This window comes from Pygocentrus nattereri, chromosome 18 (genome assembly GCF_015220715.1).
Source record: "Pygocentrus nattereri isolate fPygNat1 chromosome 18, fPygNat1.pri, whole genome shotgun sequence".
In the NCBI taxonomy this organism is placed as follows: domain Eukaryota; kingdom Metazoa; phylum Chordata; class Actinopteri; order Characiformes; family Serrasalmidae; genus Pygocentrus; species Pygocentrus nattereri.
In genome coordinates this window covers 292,501-309,259 of record NC_051228.1, presented here as the reverse complement: position 1 = coordinate 309,259, position 16,759 = coordinate 292,501, and the positions used below count along the sequence as shown (strand labels likewise).

At 46.2% G+C, this 16,759-nt stretch overlaps 1 protein-coding gene across 19 annotated transcripts in view; it reads left to right on the top strand.

Annotated features, from left to right (window-relative positions):
- Window positions 1-16,759, top strand: part of ehbp1l1b (EH domain binding protein 1-like 1b) — a 53,646-nt gene that overhangs the window by 6,829 nt on the left and 30,058 nt on the right. For 14 of the 19 annotated variants that reach the window (XR_005131801.1, XM_037547220.1, XM_037547218.1 and 11 more), the window contains exons 2-12: window positions 4,147-4,204; window positions 4,334-4,429; window positions 5,115-5,168; window positions 5,267-5,448; window positions 6,313-6,443; window positions 7,888-7,959; window positions 9,103-9,963; window positions 12,538-12,690; window positions 14,314-14,454; window positions 15,217-15,546; window positions 16,634-16,693. Coding sequence is in view for 18 of the 19 variants with exons in the window: in XM_037547220.1 (XP_037403117.1) it covers window positions 4,147-4,204; window positions 4,334-4,429; window positions 5,115-5,168; window positions 5,267-5,448; window positions 6,313-6,443; window positions 7,888-7,959; window positions 9,103-9,963; window positions 12,538-12,690; window positions 14,314-14,454; window positions 15,217-15,546; window positions 16,634-16,693 (2,138 nt within the window). In the remaining variant the exon portion in view is untranslated. The remainder of the gene's footprint in view (window positions 1-4,146; window positions 4,205-4,333; window positions 4,430-5,114; window positions 5,169-5,266; window positions 5,449-6,312; window positions 6,444-7,887; window positions 7,960-9,102; window positions 9,964-12,537; window positions 12,691-14,313; window positions 14,455-15,216; window positions 15,547-16,633; window positions 16,694-16,759) is intronic. The other 5 variants (XM_037547221.1, XM_037547222.1, XM_037547224.1 and 2 more) reach the window with 5 other exon arrangements.

Below are 16,759 nucleotides of genomic sequence, written 5' to 3'. Positions count from 1 at the left end.
TGGACTGAGTGAGCCTGAATGTGGACCGAATGAGTCTGCGTGTGGACCGAGTGAGCCTGAGTGTGGACCGAGTGAGCCTGCGTGTGGACCGAGTGAGTCTGCGTGTGGACTGAGTGAGCCTGAGTGTGGACTGAGTGAGTCTGCGTGTGGACCGAGTGAGTCTGCGTGTGGGCCGAGTGAGTCTGCGTGTGGACCGAGTGAGCCTGAGTGTGGACCGAGTGAGCCTGCGTGTGGACCGAGTGAGGCTGCGTGTGGGCCGAGTGAGTCTGAGTGTGGGCCGAGTGAGTCTGAGTGTGGACCGAGTGAGCCTGAATGTGGGCCGAGTGAGCCTGAATGTGGGCCGAGTGAGTCTGAATGTGGACCGAGTGAGTCTGCGTGTGGGCCGAGTGAGCCTGAGTGTGGACCGAGTGAGGCTGCGTGTGGGCCGAGTGAGTCTGAATGTGGGCCGAGTGAGTCTGCGTGTGGGCCGAGTGAGTCTGCGTGTGGGCCGAGTGAGTCTGCGTGTGGGCCGAGTGAGTCTGAGTGTGGACCGAGTGAGGCTGCGTGTGGGCCGAGTGAGTCTGTATGTGGACCGAGTGAGTCTGCGTGTGGGCCGAGTGAGTCTGCGTGTGGGCCGAGTGAGTCTGCGTGTGGGCCGAGTGAGTCTGAGTGTGGACCGAGTGAGTCTGCGTGTGGGCCAAGTGAGTCTGCGTGTGGGCCGAGTGAGTCTGAATGTGGGCCGAGTGAGTCTGCGTGTGGGCCGAGTGAGGCTGCGTGTGGGCCGAGTGAGTCTGAGTGTGGGCCGAGTGAGTCTGAATGTGGACCGAGTGAGTCTGTATGTGGACCGAGTCTTTGTGTGGACCGTATCGGGGGTCTGAGGGCAGCAGGCAGAGGCAGAGTAGCAGTGATAAGCTCAGGGCCGTTCAGCTTCCAGGCTGACGGGTTATTTTTAGTGATCCGTCAGCTGTGCTGGTTTAGCTGTTTGGTGCCGCTGCTGTTGGTGGAGAGTAACCTGAGCTGAGCTTCCAGACACAGACTCCGTCGGCGCTCACGCAGATACACGTCCACAGCACAGCTTCAGCCTGCTATAAGCGTGTTTACGGTCAGAGACCGTCCTGTACTCGACCGTCCTGTATTCGGCTATTATTATTAATAAGAGTTAAATATCAAGGTCAAATGTATTTATATATTGCTTTTTATAACAGGCTTTGTCACAAAGCAGATTTGGAACCCCAAAATTATTATATGAATTATTATAGCAGCAACTAAAATGTGTTCTTCATTGTCCAAATACGAGCACACAGTCTAGTAATGTTATTATATTCTACTCCTGATAAGAATATTAATGTAATATTTCTCTGTTTGCTGCGTCTAACAGAGAGAGCACACTGTTCACTCCACGCCTGGGTGGGTTTAACCAGCTGATTCGGTCGTCTTCGTCGTGCTCCTGTTTGTTTGGGGGCGACACAGTTACTGTGCTTATCATGGTATGCAGGTCATTAGAGAACAACATAACGATATAATCACTTTTACGCTGGTGTGCCGCCCCATATTACTTTAACCATTGTTTTAACACTTTAAGGTGATAAACTGGGGGGCACCTCAAGGTTTAGTGATACTTTTTTAATCCCACAACTGGGGAAATTCCACCTCCGCATTTAACCCATCCGTGAAGTGAAACACCACACACACACTAGTGAATACACACACTAGGGCAGTGAGCACACTTGCCCGGAGCGGTGGGCAGCCCAATCCACGGCACCCGGGGGGCAGTTGGGGGTGAGGTGTCTTGCTCAAGGACACCTCAGTCATGGACTGTCAGCGCTGGGGATCAAACCGGCGACCTTCCTCTTTCAAAAAAGAGCTTAACTCGCGTTTAACACGATAAGTTTCGTCTATGGTTTATACGGAGTTTATTGCTGGTCTCTGCTGGTTTAGCTGGTTTCTGCTGGTTTTGCTGGTCTCTGCTGGTTTTTGCTGGTTTTGCTGGTTTTCCTGGTTTCTGCTGGTCTCTGGTGGTTTCTACTGGTTTTGCTGGTTTCTACTGGTTTTGCTGGTCTGTGCTGGATTTGCTGGTCTCTGCTGGTTTTGCTGGTCTCTGCTGGTTTCTGCTGGTTTTGCTGGTTTCTGCTAGTTTTGCTGGTCTCTGCTGGTTTCTACTGGTTTTGCTGGTCTCTGCTGGTCTCTGCTGGTTTTGCTGGTCTCTGCTGGTTTTGCTGGTCTCTACTGGTTTCTCTGGCAGGGTCAGGTGGTTAAAACATGCTAGATGAGGCCGTGTTTAAATGATTTTATGAGAGTTATTCAGTATTTAACAGGGTTTGCTTTAATAAACAGGCTGAATTGAAAAAACACTTTTTATCAGCATCATGATTAAATTCCGGTGTTGTGAAGCTCCACGTGGCACTGCAGCCATAACACCGACAGGATCCAAGTTAGCTCAGATTGTGAAAGTGCAAGGCGGCAGCGGCAGAAGTTTCTGCGCCCCACGAGCCCTGAGCCAAAAACAAACCCGGTCACATGACCTGCCCTGTTTCCTCCAATTCTTACTCTGCAGGCCACAGTTTCTCGACCGCAGCGCGTTTATATCAAATGAGGCTGTTGAGTGTCGCCGGCGCTGCTCCTCATGTTTAGCGGCGTTTACTGCTACGCTGCTGCTGTTCGTCAGAATCAGACACAGGGACCATATTAACCTGCAGTCTGACTGGACTGATCATAAGACCATAACAAACACGGAATAACAGAATCGCTTTGTTCCCATTTCAGAATCAGAAATCACTGGAACATCCAGACAGTGAACAAGACGTTTATTATTATTACATATGCATACGAATGTCGACAGAGCCAAACAAAACAAGCGCCCTCATGAAAAAGTACTTAAAGTACAAAGTTTATAGAGATATATTTCTCCAGTATTCTTTATCACGTAAGTATACTAATATCAGAGTACTTAAGTGTACTATTTCAGTACTTCCTGGGACTAAATTGGCCCAGTTTAGTGAAACGTTTATTGTTCATTGCTCTTTTACGTGGTAGAGTTGGGTTTATTAGTAAAGCAAAGGGTTCAATAAAGAACCATAAATGCTCAAAGAACCCTCTACATGATTAAACGGTTCTTTGCATCATGAACTGGTTCTTCAGATTGATGGAGAATGTGTGGAGATGGTTCTGTATAGAACCTTTTTGAATCCAGAAGTTCTTCTACTGTTACAGTGCCAAGCTTGTAAGAATAGAAGAACTTTTTGAGTGCCATATAGAACCCTTTTTAGAAAGGTTCTGTATAGATCAGGGGTAACATTCTGACCATCTACTTGTTTCTACACTCACTGTCCACTCTATCAGCTCCACTGACCGTTCAGTTCCAGTACAGACTGTAGTCCATCTGTTTCTCTGATACTCTGTTACCCTGTTCTTCAGTGGTCAGGACCCCCATGGACCCTTACAGAGCAGGTACTATTTGGGTGGTGGGTCATTCTCAGCACTGCAGTAACACTGACGTGGTGGTAGTGTGTTAGTGTGTGTTGTGCTGGTCTGAGTGGATCAGACACAGCAGTGCTGCTGGAGTTTTAAACACCTCAGTGTCGCTGCTGGACTGAGAATAGTCCACCAATCAAAAACATCCAACCAACAGCGTCCTGTGGGCAGCGTCCTGTGGGCAGCGTCCTGTGGGCAGCGTCCTGTGACCACTGATGAAGGACTAGAGGATGACCAACACAAACTGAGCAGCAGCAGATGAGCTGTCGTCTCTGACTTTACATCTACAAGGTGGACCGACAAGGTAGGAGTGTCTAATAGAGTGGACAGTGAGTGGACACAGTGTTTAAAAACTCCAGCAGCACCGCTGTGTCTGATCCACTCAGACCAGCACAACACACACTAACACACCACCACCACGTCAGTGTTACTGCAGTGCTGAGAATGACCCACCACCCAAACAGTACCTGCTCTGTGAGGGTCCATGGGGGTCCTGACCACTGAAGAACAGGGTAACAGAGTATCAGAGAAACAGATGGACTACAGTCTGTAACTGTAGAACTACAGAGTGGAACTGAATGGTCAGTGGAGCTGATAGAGTGGAGGGACTTAATATGGCTAACAGTAACGTGTTCAGGGCTTGTTCACAGTGTACTGTGTTTATTTTGTGCAGTAATGACTTTTTTGTCTTTGCAGGCAGCCGGACAAGCTGAGAGTGGTGTGGACGAGGAGGAACAGACGCATCTGCTCAAAGGTAACGCCTACAGCTTCATAACTCACTGTGGATTTATGACTGAGCTCCGCTGAGTGTTACTGTTAGACTGATCTGCAGTACTGACTGTACATACTGTCTATTAATGACGCTGTGTTGTTTGTGTTGTAGCTGCACGGTTGGCAGCCAGGCATTAAAAACCCCTACAGAGGGATGGTGGTGTGGCCAGTGCCCGAAAATGTGGACATCACAGTTACACTGTTCAAGGTAAATCAGACTAATATAAACTAGAACTGCAGCTACCAACTACCAGTCTGTCTTTATAGAGGTCTTATCGCCCCCTACGCTTCCTGTAGTGTATTACAGTCTGTCAGAGCGACTGTGTGGATCATATGAACATTATAGAGCTTTTTAAATGAAACAGTAGAAGCCGTATCGCCCCCTACGCTTCCTGTAGTGTATTACAGTCTGTCAGAGTGACTGTGTGGATCATATGAACATTATAGAGCTTTTTAAATGAAACAGTAGAAGCCGTATCGCCCCCTACGCTTCCTGTAGTGTATTACAGTCTGTCAGAGCGACTGTGTGGATCATATGAACATTATTGAGCTTTTTAAATGAAACAGTAGAAGCCATATCGCCCCCTATGCTTCCTGTAGTGTATTACAGTCTGTCAGAGTGACTGTGTGGATCATATGAACATTATAGAGCTTTACGTTGCCCAAAGTTGGTGTAATTCATTCTTTTTACTCTGCATATTTATATTTCCAGATAAATCTGCTGCAGATTTAAGTTAAGCTCTGTGACCTGATAATGTCCTCATTGATAACCTTCTATTGATAAAATATCTCCAACTTCTTCTACTTATATGTTTATGTTTAATATGTTTCCTGTATCAAGTCCTTCCGTTTATTAAATGAGTGAAACGGTTTATCTGCTTTGTGTTTGTAAGGATCCTCATGCGGAGGAGTTTGAGGACAAAGACTGGACATTCATCATTGAAAATGTGAGTATGTTCATGTTTATCTCATTAATTCGTTAGAAAAGCATTATTATTGTTTACATGTGAAATGCTCGTTCTCCGTGGTGGTTGTGGATCCGCAGGAGACGGCGAAGGGTCACCGGAAGGTTCTGGCATCCGTGGATGTGAACCTGAAGAAGTTTGCGAGTGCGACGGTGACGCAGACGGACCTGAGCCTGCGGATGAAGCCGCTGTCGGTGAAGGTCGTGGAGGCCACGCTCAAGCTGTCTCTGTCCTGCGTCTTCCTCAAAGAGGGGAAAGCAACGTGAGTCATGCGTGGTGGAACCGCAGAACCGCAGAGACTCAGAGTCTTACTGCAGGGGTGCTTTTCCCCCCGGAGATCAGAGTGTAACTTTGATGGCCCAGTCAATTTATAAATAGAGAAATAGAGCAGGATAAAATTTAATCAGTGCACTTCATTAAACACTGTACACTGTAATACACATAACCACCGGAGCCCAGATCAGTGTTATTATTGTTTTTATTTTTATATCATTTCTCATTTTATTTATTTTTAAATTCCAGTTTATTTTTTTTTATTTCTGTCTTTTTTGTTTTTGTTTTTATTTTCTGGAAAGTAAAATTTTAGTTTAGTTTTTATTTAGTTTCAGTTTTAGTGTTTAGTATGATGTGATGTGCTGTGATGGCAGGTCTGATTAGAGCAGAATAAAACGGACACAGCAGTCGACTGAGCTCGTCTCGGCTTGGCCTGGCCCGGCCGGCCCGGCCCAGCCCAGCCCAAGCCAGCTGGGCTTAGCTTTCCTCAACAACAAACACAGAAACATGCCTCTAAACTCCCCTTCACACACCGTAAACACTAAAACTGAAGCTTTTAATCTGTAATTGTATTTTATTTTGGCTTTGCCGTGGATGTTTTGATTTAATTTTCGTCTTTACTGTAGTCAGAGCTCTTCTCACTTTAACTTACCACAGTTTACACTATTTATTAATATACTTACATTTACATTAGCTGCTCATTCTTTTAGCTGGACGGAGTCTGGACTTTCTTCCATTACACATCCTTTATATCACTCCCTGCGGGTCCAGGCAGCCCAAGTGTCTGTAAGAAGAAGAGAAGAGATTTTATTATAAGCTGAATTCTGTTGGTTTTACTTTATTATGTGTTTAGTGATGAGGACATGCAGAGTGTGGCGAGTCTGATGAGCGTGAAGCCACTGGACATCGGGAACCTGGACGATTTTAACGAGAGCGATGAGGAGGAGGATAAACGGTCCAGCACTGGAGCCTCAATCAGCGCCGGTACACACTCGTCTGAACCTCCTCTCCTCCCTCCGTCTCCTCTCTGCTGTTTAAAGCGATAGTTCAGCCAAAAAGCCAATGTCAGAGGTTTGCTTCTTTAATTTGAGCACTGGAGCTATGAGGCTAATGTAACTAACAAGTAATGGGAGTGTATAGCCCACCAATTAGCCTCAGACGTCTTAGTGAAGTTGGTTCCCCTGTGAAGAGGTGCCTCTGGTGCCTCTTCACTCTTAGTGAAGAGGCACCAGAAGGAGCTCCTGCACCATTTAAGGTGGAACGGAAAATTGGAAGAAGCTGGAGAATGGGAAGGTCAAAAGGTCATCTTCGACCACGTGGAGGTGTTTATTTGACTAAGCTGCACTTTTATAGCTAACAGTGCAAACTGGTGGCATATATGCTGTTAGTCTGGTGCTAATTGGTGGGCTATAAGCTTTCAGTGCTTATACAGCACTTTTACTAATAGTCCAAGCCCACCAATTAGCATGGTGTGATAGGAATGAGTGGTTTAGCCCACCAGTTAGCATCGTGCTAAACTTCCATTGCTTCTTGGCTACCTTAGCGTTGTAGCTCCACTGCTAAACCTAAAGAAGCAGCCATTAGACGCCAAACACGTCCTGGCTAAGCGGCTTTATTTGGGCTGAGTGGGGAGGAAGTGGATGAATCTTAACTATGGCTCTAAGACATCTGGGCCACGCCTCTCATTTACAGGAACCAATCAGAACGTGGCATGTTTGAGCATCACTGGGTTTTCCTTTTTCCCATATTAACCCATTCATCACTTTATTCACTCATTCATCCATTTATTCATGCTTACTCCATCTCTCTCTCTCTGTCTCTCTCTCTCTGTCTCTCCCTCTCTCTCTCTCTCTCTCTCTCTCTCTCTCTCTCTCTCTCTCTCTCTCTCTCTCTCTCTCTCTCTCTGTCTTCCTCTCTCTCTCTGTCTCTCTCTGTCTCTCTCTCTGTCTCTCTCTCTGTCTCTCCCTCTCTCTCTCTCTCTCTCTCTCTCTCTGTCTCTCCCTCTCTCTCTCTCTCTCTCTCTCTCTCTGTCTCTCCCTCTCTCTCTCTGTCTCTCTCTCTGTCCCTCTCTCTTCCTCTCTCTCTCTCCCTCTCTCTGTCTCTCTCTCTCTCTCTCTCTCTCTCTCTGTCTCTCCCCCTCTCTCTCTCTCTCTCCCTCTCTCCGTCTCTCCCTCTCTCTCTCTCCCTTTCTCTCTCTCTCTCTCTCTCTCTCTCCCCCTCTCTCTCTCTTCCTCTCTCTCTCTCTCTCTCTCTGTCTTCCTCTCTCTCTCCCTCTCTCTTCCTCTCTCTCTCTCTCTCTGTCTTCCTCTCTCTCTCTCTCTCTCTCTGTCTTCCTCTCTCTCTCTCTCTCTCTCTCTCCCTCTCTCTCTGTCTCCCTCTCTCTTCCACTCTCTCTCTCTCTCTCTCTCTCTCTCTCCCCCCTGGTCAGCTCCCTCAGCTCCTGAGCGGTCAGCGTGCAGCATGGAAAAAAGACCGTCAGTAAAGAGTTCACCTGCTTTAGGTACTCAGTCTCTCTCTCTTCTCTCTTTCTCCATTGATCTGTTCCATCAAAACAGCTTCTCTGAATCAGCTTCAAAAGGCTTAAAGGGGAACTCCACCCATTTTTCAAAACTTCTCCATAATTAAATGGTGAAGTGGTTTGGTGTGAAACACTCGGTTCTAGATAAACTGACCGAGTTCACAGTGGTGGTGATGGGAACCAGACGTCCCTCTAAAAGCTCCTCACAGAAAGTTCCTATATGAATTGGTTCTGAATCACTGCCTGATGACTGAGGCACTGTTTTATGTTTCTGTTTGGTTCTGAGACGCTGTTTACATCTCAAACACTGAGTTATGGAAGAATTTTGAACATTTCCCCTTTTTTAAGCTGTTTTTGTTTACAATAAAGCTGAACCATAACTATTCATGAGCTGCATGGACAGGATTCTAAAGCCCAGCAACCAGTTGTGTTATTATAGCACGGAATTACATTTCTATAAGTGATAGGAGCCCTGCTTCAATTATCATCAGATTTTTCCGTAATGACAATTACATTCAACAGTTCATTAATAAGGACAGCTGAGTGAATAACGGATTAGAAACAGAACAAATTAGATGCTGCCGACATCCAGTTAGCAGTGCTAATGAGTTCTAGGGCTGTACAGGGACTTTTTGGGAGAATTAAACTTAATTTCATTTACCGCTGTGGAACAAACATGTTGAGGTTTACACAAAGCAAATACAAATGCTAGAAGCCCAGCCTGAGCAGGGATTTGAACCTAGTTGGTGTCCATGTCCTTCTGTGTTCATTGCTATCGAACACTGAGTTATAACCAACTATAATTTATATATTTTATATTATAGTTTATAATTCAGTCTCCCTCTGTGTCCTTAATTCTGTGGGTGTGGCGTGATTTCCCTGTTTATGTCGGCTCTGCTTTGTAGTTCAGATGAAGCAGAACAGCTGGGTTTGTTTATAGTTTCATTTTAGCCTTTTGAGGAACTTCACTGTCTTTTCTGTTGCTTTTCTTAGTTTCTGTCTGTTCTTATTCTCTGAAATCTCTTTTCAGCTCCGTCTTTATTGCACTGTTTTTTCTAACTGCACTTTTCTCTTTCTGTCGTTCACTTCCCCTCTATTCCTGTTTTTCTTTTCTTTCTTCTCCAGGCAGAGTTTTTGACCCGCCCCTTCAGACTCGTCCTCCTTTACCTCCTCCACCCAGTCCATCCCTCCGTCCAGCACCCTCTCCCACCACCCGCTCTAAACCCCCCCGCCCTCCAGCCCCACAGGGGGCACCCTCGCCCTCTCGCTCAACACTCGCCAGTCCTTCAGCCCCACAGGGGGCACCCTTACCCACCTGCTGTACACCCATCAGTCCTCCAGTCCCCCAGGGGGTACCATCACCCTCCCACTCCACGCTCACCAGTCCTCCAGACCTGCAGGAGGCGTCCTCACCCTTCTGCTCCACACTCACCACTCCTCCAGCCCCACAAGGGGCACCCTCACCCTCTTGCTCTACACCCATCAGTCCTCCAGCCCCCCAGGGGGCACCCTCGCCCCCCTGCTCCACACTAACCAGTCCTCCAGACCTGCAGGAGGCATCCTCATCCTCCCACTCCACACTGACCAGTCCTTCAGCCCCCCAGGGGGTACCCTCGTCCTCCTGCTCCACACTCGCCAGTCCTCCAGCCCCAGAGGAGGTGTTCTCACCCTCCCACCCTACACCCACGAGTACTCCAGTCCCACAGGGGGCACCCTTCCCCTTATATTCCACACATACCAATCCTCTAGACCTCCAGGGTGCACCCTTCCTCTCCCGTTATACACCCAGCAATTCTCGGGCCCTGCAGGGGGCGCCCTCCCCTTTGTGTTCCACACTTACAAACCCTCTAGACTTGCACAGGGCGTCTAACGCTTCCTGCTACAAACCTCCACATCCTCCAGCCCTGCAGGGGGAGCCACTGAGCCCCCAACTACCCAGCCCTCCCCCAGCACTGCCCAGAATATTCCAACCCTCACCTGGCTCAGGTATTACATTACTTTCTCATACTGTGTTCTCACATGATCTGTCTGGGTCGCTTCCAACAGGAGAACAACTCTTCATTCCAAACATTTCGAACTGCCATTCATTTAAACCAAAGGGACTCTCTGTGTTTGAATCAGAGAAACATACAGAGATAAAGCTAACTACCAAGCGAAAGCTAACCACCAAGCGAAAGCTAACCACCAAGCGAAAGCTAACTACCAAGCGAAAGCTAACCACCAAGCGAAAGCTAACTACCAAGCGAAAGCTAACCACCAAGCGAAAGCTAACCACCAAGCGAAAGCTAACTACCAAGCGAAAGCTAACCACCAAGCGAAAGCTAACTACCAAGCGAAAGCTAACCACCAAGCGAAAGCTAACCACCAAGCGAAAGCTAACTACCAAGCGAAAGCTAACCACCAAGCGAAAGCTAACTACCAAGCGAAAGCTAACCATATAGCTGGTGTAGTGTAGTGGGTAACACCTCTGCCCTCCATGCTGTAGGCTGGGGTTCAGTTCCTGCCTGGTTAAGCACCCTACACTATACCAATAAGAGTCCTTGGGCAAGACTCCTAACACCGCCTTCACCTCCTTCTGTAAAATGATCATACTGTAAATCGCTCTGGTTAAGAACCACTGAGTGAAAGCGAACAGCCAATAAGATGCAGGATGTTTAATACCAGATTGAGTTTCTAGAGCTTTACAGCTGGAACATTTGTGAAAAAGCTGTTTTATGACTGTACAAGAAGACGAGGTATGAATACAATATGATAAGTAATGTAACTACAGCGACGATGGCGCAGTGTCGGCGCTGCATCATGAGGTCTGTGACAGTGACAGAAGCACTTAATTAATCACTCAGATTATCAATACACTGTTCTTGAAATTTTTAATGCCAACAGCAGGGGGCGCTCCGACCACTCTCCCTCTCTATTACAGGAGCAGTGTGTCAGCACTGGAGTGGTTTGGTTTGAATTCCCAGTGATGTATGTTTCATCTGTTTCATTCTCCAGTCTGTTCTCTGTACAGAGAGACGGTGCAGTTTAACAGTTAATGAGGGATCTGTTCCAAAACACAGTGAGAGTCGTGTTGTTCCACTGACTCATAATGACGAGGACGATGATAATGTGGTGCCTCATGAAAACAATCATCGCTTTTTCCTTTCCGCACTGTGGAGTCATACGCCGGCCTGTAGAGGGATGATGTGCTTAGACTTGTTGTTGTGCATAATGTCAGGAATCTCCCTTAAACAAGTAGACCTGTTTGGGCCTAAGTGGTTTAACACAACTCAACAGCTGTTGACTGATATACAGAATAGCCCATCACAGACCGCTGTTCTTATGTTATGTTTCAGTAATGGCTGTTTCAGTAGTGGCTGTTTCAGTAGTGACTATTTCAGTAATGGCTGTTTCAGTATTGGCTGTTTTAGTAGTGACTGTTTCAGCAGTGGCTGTTTCAGTAGTGACTGTTTCAGTAGTGATTGTTTCAGTAATGGCTGTTTCAGTATTGGCTGTTTTAGTAGTGACTGTTTCAGTAGTGATCGTTTTAGTAGTGACTGTTTCAGTAGTGACTGTTTCAGTATTGGCTGTTTTAGTAGTGACTGTTTCAGCAGTGGCTGTTTTAGTAGTGACTGTTTCAGTGGTGGCTGTTTCAGTAGTGTCTGTTTCAGTAGTGACTGTTTCAGTATTGGCTGTTTCAGTAGTGGCTGTTTCAGTAGTGGCTGTTTCAGTGGTGGCTGTTTCAGTAGTGACTGTTTCAGTAGTGGCTGTTTCAGTAGTGACTGTTTCAGTGGTTGCTGTTTCAGTAGTGACTGTTTCTGTATTGGCTGTTTCAGTGGTGGCTGTTTTAGTAGTGGCTGTTTCAGTGGTGGCTGTTTCAGTAGTGACTGTTTCAGTAGTGGCTGTTTCAGTAGTGACTGTTTCAGTGGTTGCTGTTTCAGTAGTGGCTGTTTCAGTGGTGGCTGTTTCAGTAGTGGCTGTTTCAGTGGTGGCTGTTTCAGTAGTGGCTGTTTCAGTAGTGACTGTTTCAGTAGTGACTGTTTCAGTAGTGACTGTTTCAGTGGTTGCTGTTTCAGTAGTGGCTGTTTCAGTAGTGACTGTTTCAGTGGTTGCTGTTTCAGTAGTGGCTGTTTCAGTCGTCACTGTTTTGGTTGAATCTTCTTCCAACATTAAAAGAAAAAAACATTTAAAAACACAGACTGCTCCTGTTAGAAAGTGCCCTATAAATTATGATTTTATATATATTTTGCTTATTACTATCTCTATTGATGTCTTGGGTTTAAATAGATCAGAACATAATCCTTGTAAATATCTAAGATCTGAATACTTCATTGTTTTAGAAGGTCCCTGTTTTCCCTTTCACCTTCAACATCCATCATCAGAAGGGTTTTCAAACAATTCCGAGCAGGAAACTTCACCCTATTGACTGCGAGAGAGTTGGCTTTATAGGCAGTGTGGTAAATTTTTCAGTTTGGCTGGGCTGTCCCTTTAAGTGCTGCTATAGATGGTGGTCCTACAGCTCCTTTGAGCTTCTGAAGGACGTGTGTGTGAAGCTCTTCTCTTCCTCTCGGCTCTCTGCAGTTCCCGTCTCTTTCCAGCGGAGGTTTTCTGGACCCGACGCTCCGGACACTCCGGTGACCTCTAACCTCCCGCTGCTGCAGCGCTCCGAGTCCGCTCCCTCTAAACCCGCCGCCCCTGTCCTCCCTCACTCCGCCCGCTCCGACTCACTGAAAGGTGCCGATGGTTTTGGGCCAAAGTGACAGTAAAAATAGATGTAGTCTACTGGTGTTAGCTTCTTTACCTTAGCGGTAGCAATGGAGGCTAATAACCCACCAGTTAGACTGAATCGTTATTTGTGTCTGACTTCAAACTTTCCAGTCCACCTTAAATGTTTCAGCAGTTACATTGGCTTCTTTTCTGCACAGACACAGTTCGAGCCAGGCTGATCATGTTGCTCAGCGAATAAATGAACGCACTGCGCGATTTTAAACCCAGCAGTTGATCTGACTCCGAGCTCTAAACGTTAAACGCCGCTGAAACCAGGACAGTCATACTGGCTGGGATGAATTACCTTCATCAGTAAGGACTTGAGCCAGCAGTGGCTGTTAGAGGGACAGGAAGCTGAGATGAGGCCTGTGGGTTTGCCGCTGTAGCGTAGGCATCCCTGTTATCAGCCGCCTCAAGACTAAACGCCGGCAGTCTGAGATAACGAAATAAACTCGCTTTACTCGTCCCCGGCAGCGTTTTCAGAGGAACGCGTGTAGATTAATGTCCAAGAGTCATTTGACAGTTTTTTCCCTTTAACGCTAGTACCGCTGAAATGATGGGGGTCCCCCAATATCGGCCACTTGACTTCCGGTTTTCCGTAACTCATCTTTCAGCCTAAAAGAGCATTTAAAATGATAAAAAAATGTAAATATGTGTAGATTTATTAGTAAAACATGACGTTGTTGTATTGTTTGATTGTCCAGCTTGATTTGCTAGTTTAACGATGGGGCGCGGCTCTCCGCCGCGTGCCGGACTGGGCCGGTCAAACGAGAAATCGCGCTCGCGCTTCAGTCCCAACAGATTCAATGGTTTACAGTTTACAGTGAGGTTAGGTTTGTCCTCTGTGGGCACCCTTACGCCGTATACGTAGCACTACCGTGACCATGGCGGTAGCTTTTTTTACCTCAGAGCTTTGGGGGTAGCTACGTTAGCTTCCTAGCTAAGCTAATGCTAACTGGTGCCTCTCTCCTCGCTAACTTACCCGGTACACGTTCGATGACTAGCTGACGCTCTGGCACCCCAAGCCTAGACCACAAGAGCACAGCAGACTGACGAGTGGAAAGCTGAATGTAGAAGACGTGAATGTAGCTGCTGCGCCATTTAAGGCGGGATGGGAAATTCACGTGAGAGCTGGCACATGGGGAACGATCTATGCTAATAATAGCACCACTTAGCTGTGTTAGCCTCGTGGCTCCTGTTAAAGAGACTGCCTTTAGATTGAGGGAAGTCAGCGAGTCTTATTTTTCATTGAACTGTCACTTTAAGGATCTGCTAATGAGACTAATGAGCTCTTTAATAAAAACAATAATGAAATTTCACTGTAGACTTCTGAGGCCTCATTTCCTCCCTTCTTTTCTGTTCATCTCTCTCTCTCTCTCTCTCTCTCTATCTCTCTCTCTCTCTCTGTCTCTCTCTCTCTCTCTCTCTCTCTGTCTCTCTCTCTGTCTATCTCTCTCTCTCTGTCTCTCTCTCTCTCTCCCTCTCTCCCTCTCTCTCTATCTCTCTCTGTCTATCTCTCTGTCTCTCTCTCTCTCTCTCTCTCTCTCTCTCTCTCTCTCTCTCTCTCTCTGTCTCTCTGTGTTGTCTCAGATGTCTCTGCTGTTCCTCGTGTCAGTGTCTTTAAGCCCAAGATTGTTCAGGACTGTGTCTCTCCCTCTCCTGTTCCTTTCTACGAGCCTAGCTCACTCTCTCCCTCCAACACGTTAAAGCGCCCGTCTGCCCCGGTCTCAGGTATGGCGGCACGCAGAGGAACCAGATCAATCGCTTCAAAACAATAGATTTACTTACACTGCAGGTCAAAAGTTTGGAGACATCTTTGACTCATTGGAAGTTTTCTGAGTGAGGGTTTTCACTGTTACTCTATACACGGTGTGGTTAGCAGGCCTGAGTCTACCTTGTTAAAAAGACGCCGACTTGTATTTAAAAGCTGTTTGAAAAGCTAGTCATCCCCAAACTTTTGACAGGCAGTGTGTTTGCTGTGAATGGTTGCCTGCAATGTGATTTTAAAGGACCCATATCATCGAAAACTGAAATGTTCTCCAAAAAAAATCATTTGATGTAGCATTTAAACAAGTTTCAAACTGTATCTCCACTCCACAGTCCATACAGTCCTGCCTTTTTTTGAATTCATTGTTTTTGTGATGTCACAAATGTATGAAAATCCACCTATTTTTCCTATAGCAGTTTAACCCCACCCATTCAGCCTATAGCAGTTTAGCCCCGCCCATTTAGTCTTCAGCCGTTTAGCCCCGCCCATTCGGTCTACACCAGTTTTAATTGACGACAGCCAATCAGAACAGAGCTCATTTACATATATTAGTCTATAAAGAGAGATTGTAAAATAATCATAAACTGAATTATTACTGTTTTTGCTTCATTTAACCTCACAGTCTTTGTAATACAGGAGAATCACTGATTATGGGCCCTTTAATGAGCTCCTTTGTTGCTGAACTACTTTTTTCAGTCTCTTCTCATTTTATCTCTTCATTTCAGTGTCCCTTCAGCAGAGTGACCACAGCCCCCCTGCTAACCATGCCTCCTCCCGCCCTGCCCTTGGTGACCTTGTGACCCCTGTGCCTTTGCTAATTAGCCCTGATCTGGAAGCTCTGTCTGACCCACCCCATCTCACTCAGGCTCCGCCCCCTGTCCCCCTACCCTTCCCTTCTCCTGTTCCTGTTTCGTCGCCCCCAATTCAGCCCCAGACCGCTTCCCTGCCCCAGCCCGCCAGAGCCTGTGCTGTAAAAGCTGCTCCAGCGCCCCCTGCTGTTCATTCTGCTGTGTCTGCTCTGTCCAGCCCTGCACTGTTTCCGTCAGTGCTGACAGGTACACTGCCCACCTTTAATCCCCCTCTCCAGGCTCCGCCCACTGATCTGCTCTTCCGTGGCTACTGTAGCAAGGTAGATACAAATCGCTGTTAGCCTGAAATTACGAATCAGAGAGACTGAACGTGGTGAAGCTGCCCTGCTCTGAAATATAATGTATGATAAACATCCAATAAAATGACATAGAACAAGTACAAAAACAAATCTTCCCTGCTTCTTTCAACTAAATGTAGTTTGTGAATAACGATTTGCTCCCCAGTCCAAACAGCCCATGATGTCATGAAAAAACATTTATATTATATAAATATTATATATATAAACGCATTCAGCCCACAGCAGTTTAGCTCCGCCCACTCACACTGAGGATATAAGGAGTGATTCAGCCCTGTTTCAGCTTTTTGAATGACAGCAGCCAGTCAGAGTGGAGCTTATTTACATATCAGCCTTAAAGGCACAGTAATAAAAACAGCATGTTTAATTTTAAGATTTTAAAATGATCATGTAGAAATGGGTTATATTACATGTAAACAACCATTAATGTTATAAGTGGAGAAAATCAAATACAAGACAAATGTAGGTTGTAGGCCCTTTAAATCTCTTAAACACACACATATGTGTGTATATAGTGTTTTTCCTGTCATCATTCCTGTCTTTCTGCTAGAGTCTCTAAATCCATTCCTGTGTGAGCGGTTGTGATATGACACACACTGTTAATCAGCTACAGGCAGGCTTTATACTATAAAGATATTCATGATGTGACTCAATAATTCAAACTGAAACAGTTCGACTGCTCTATTATAAACACCCAGCACAAAAATGAGGGAGAAAATCCCCCAAAGTGCAGCCAAACATTTACACTCTGTATTCATTTAAACTTATTTATCTGAATCTTCTGCAGAAATGACCTGTGTGTTCATCACACGGCACTGAACTCCTTCAGCAGTTGGATTTTGACCAAAAAATAAATCCAAAATGAATATTCAGACTTCTTTTTTACTTCTTTATCTGAGCTGCATTGTGTCTCGGGGTTCAGGGTTCGCGGTCTGTGTGGTGCTGATGGTTGTGAGATGATCTGCTTTGTGTTTCAGAGCTGCAGAGGGAGCTGAACACTCTGACTGAGGAGGACAGCACTAATCCCTTCCTGAAGGGTAAATAATGCCAATATATTTACACAGTTCCTGCTTAATTAACTGGTTCAGATGTAAACAGAGTCA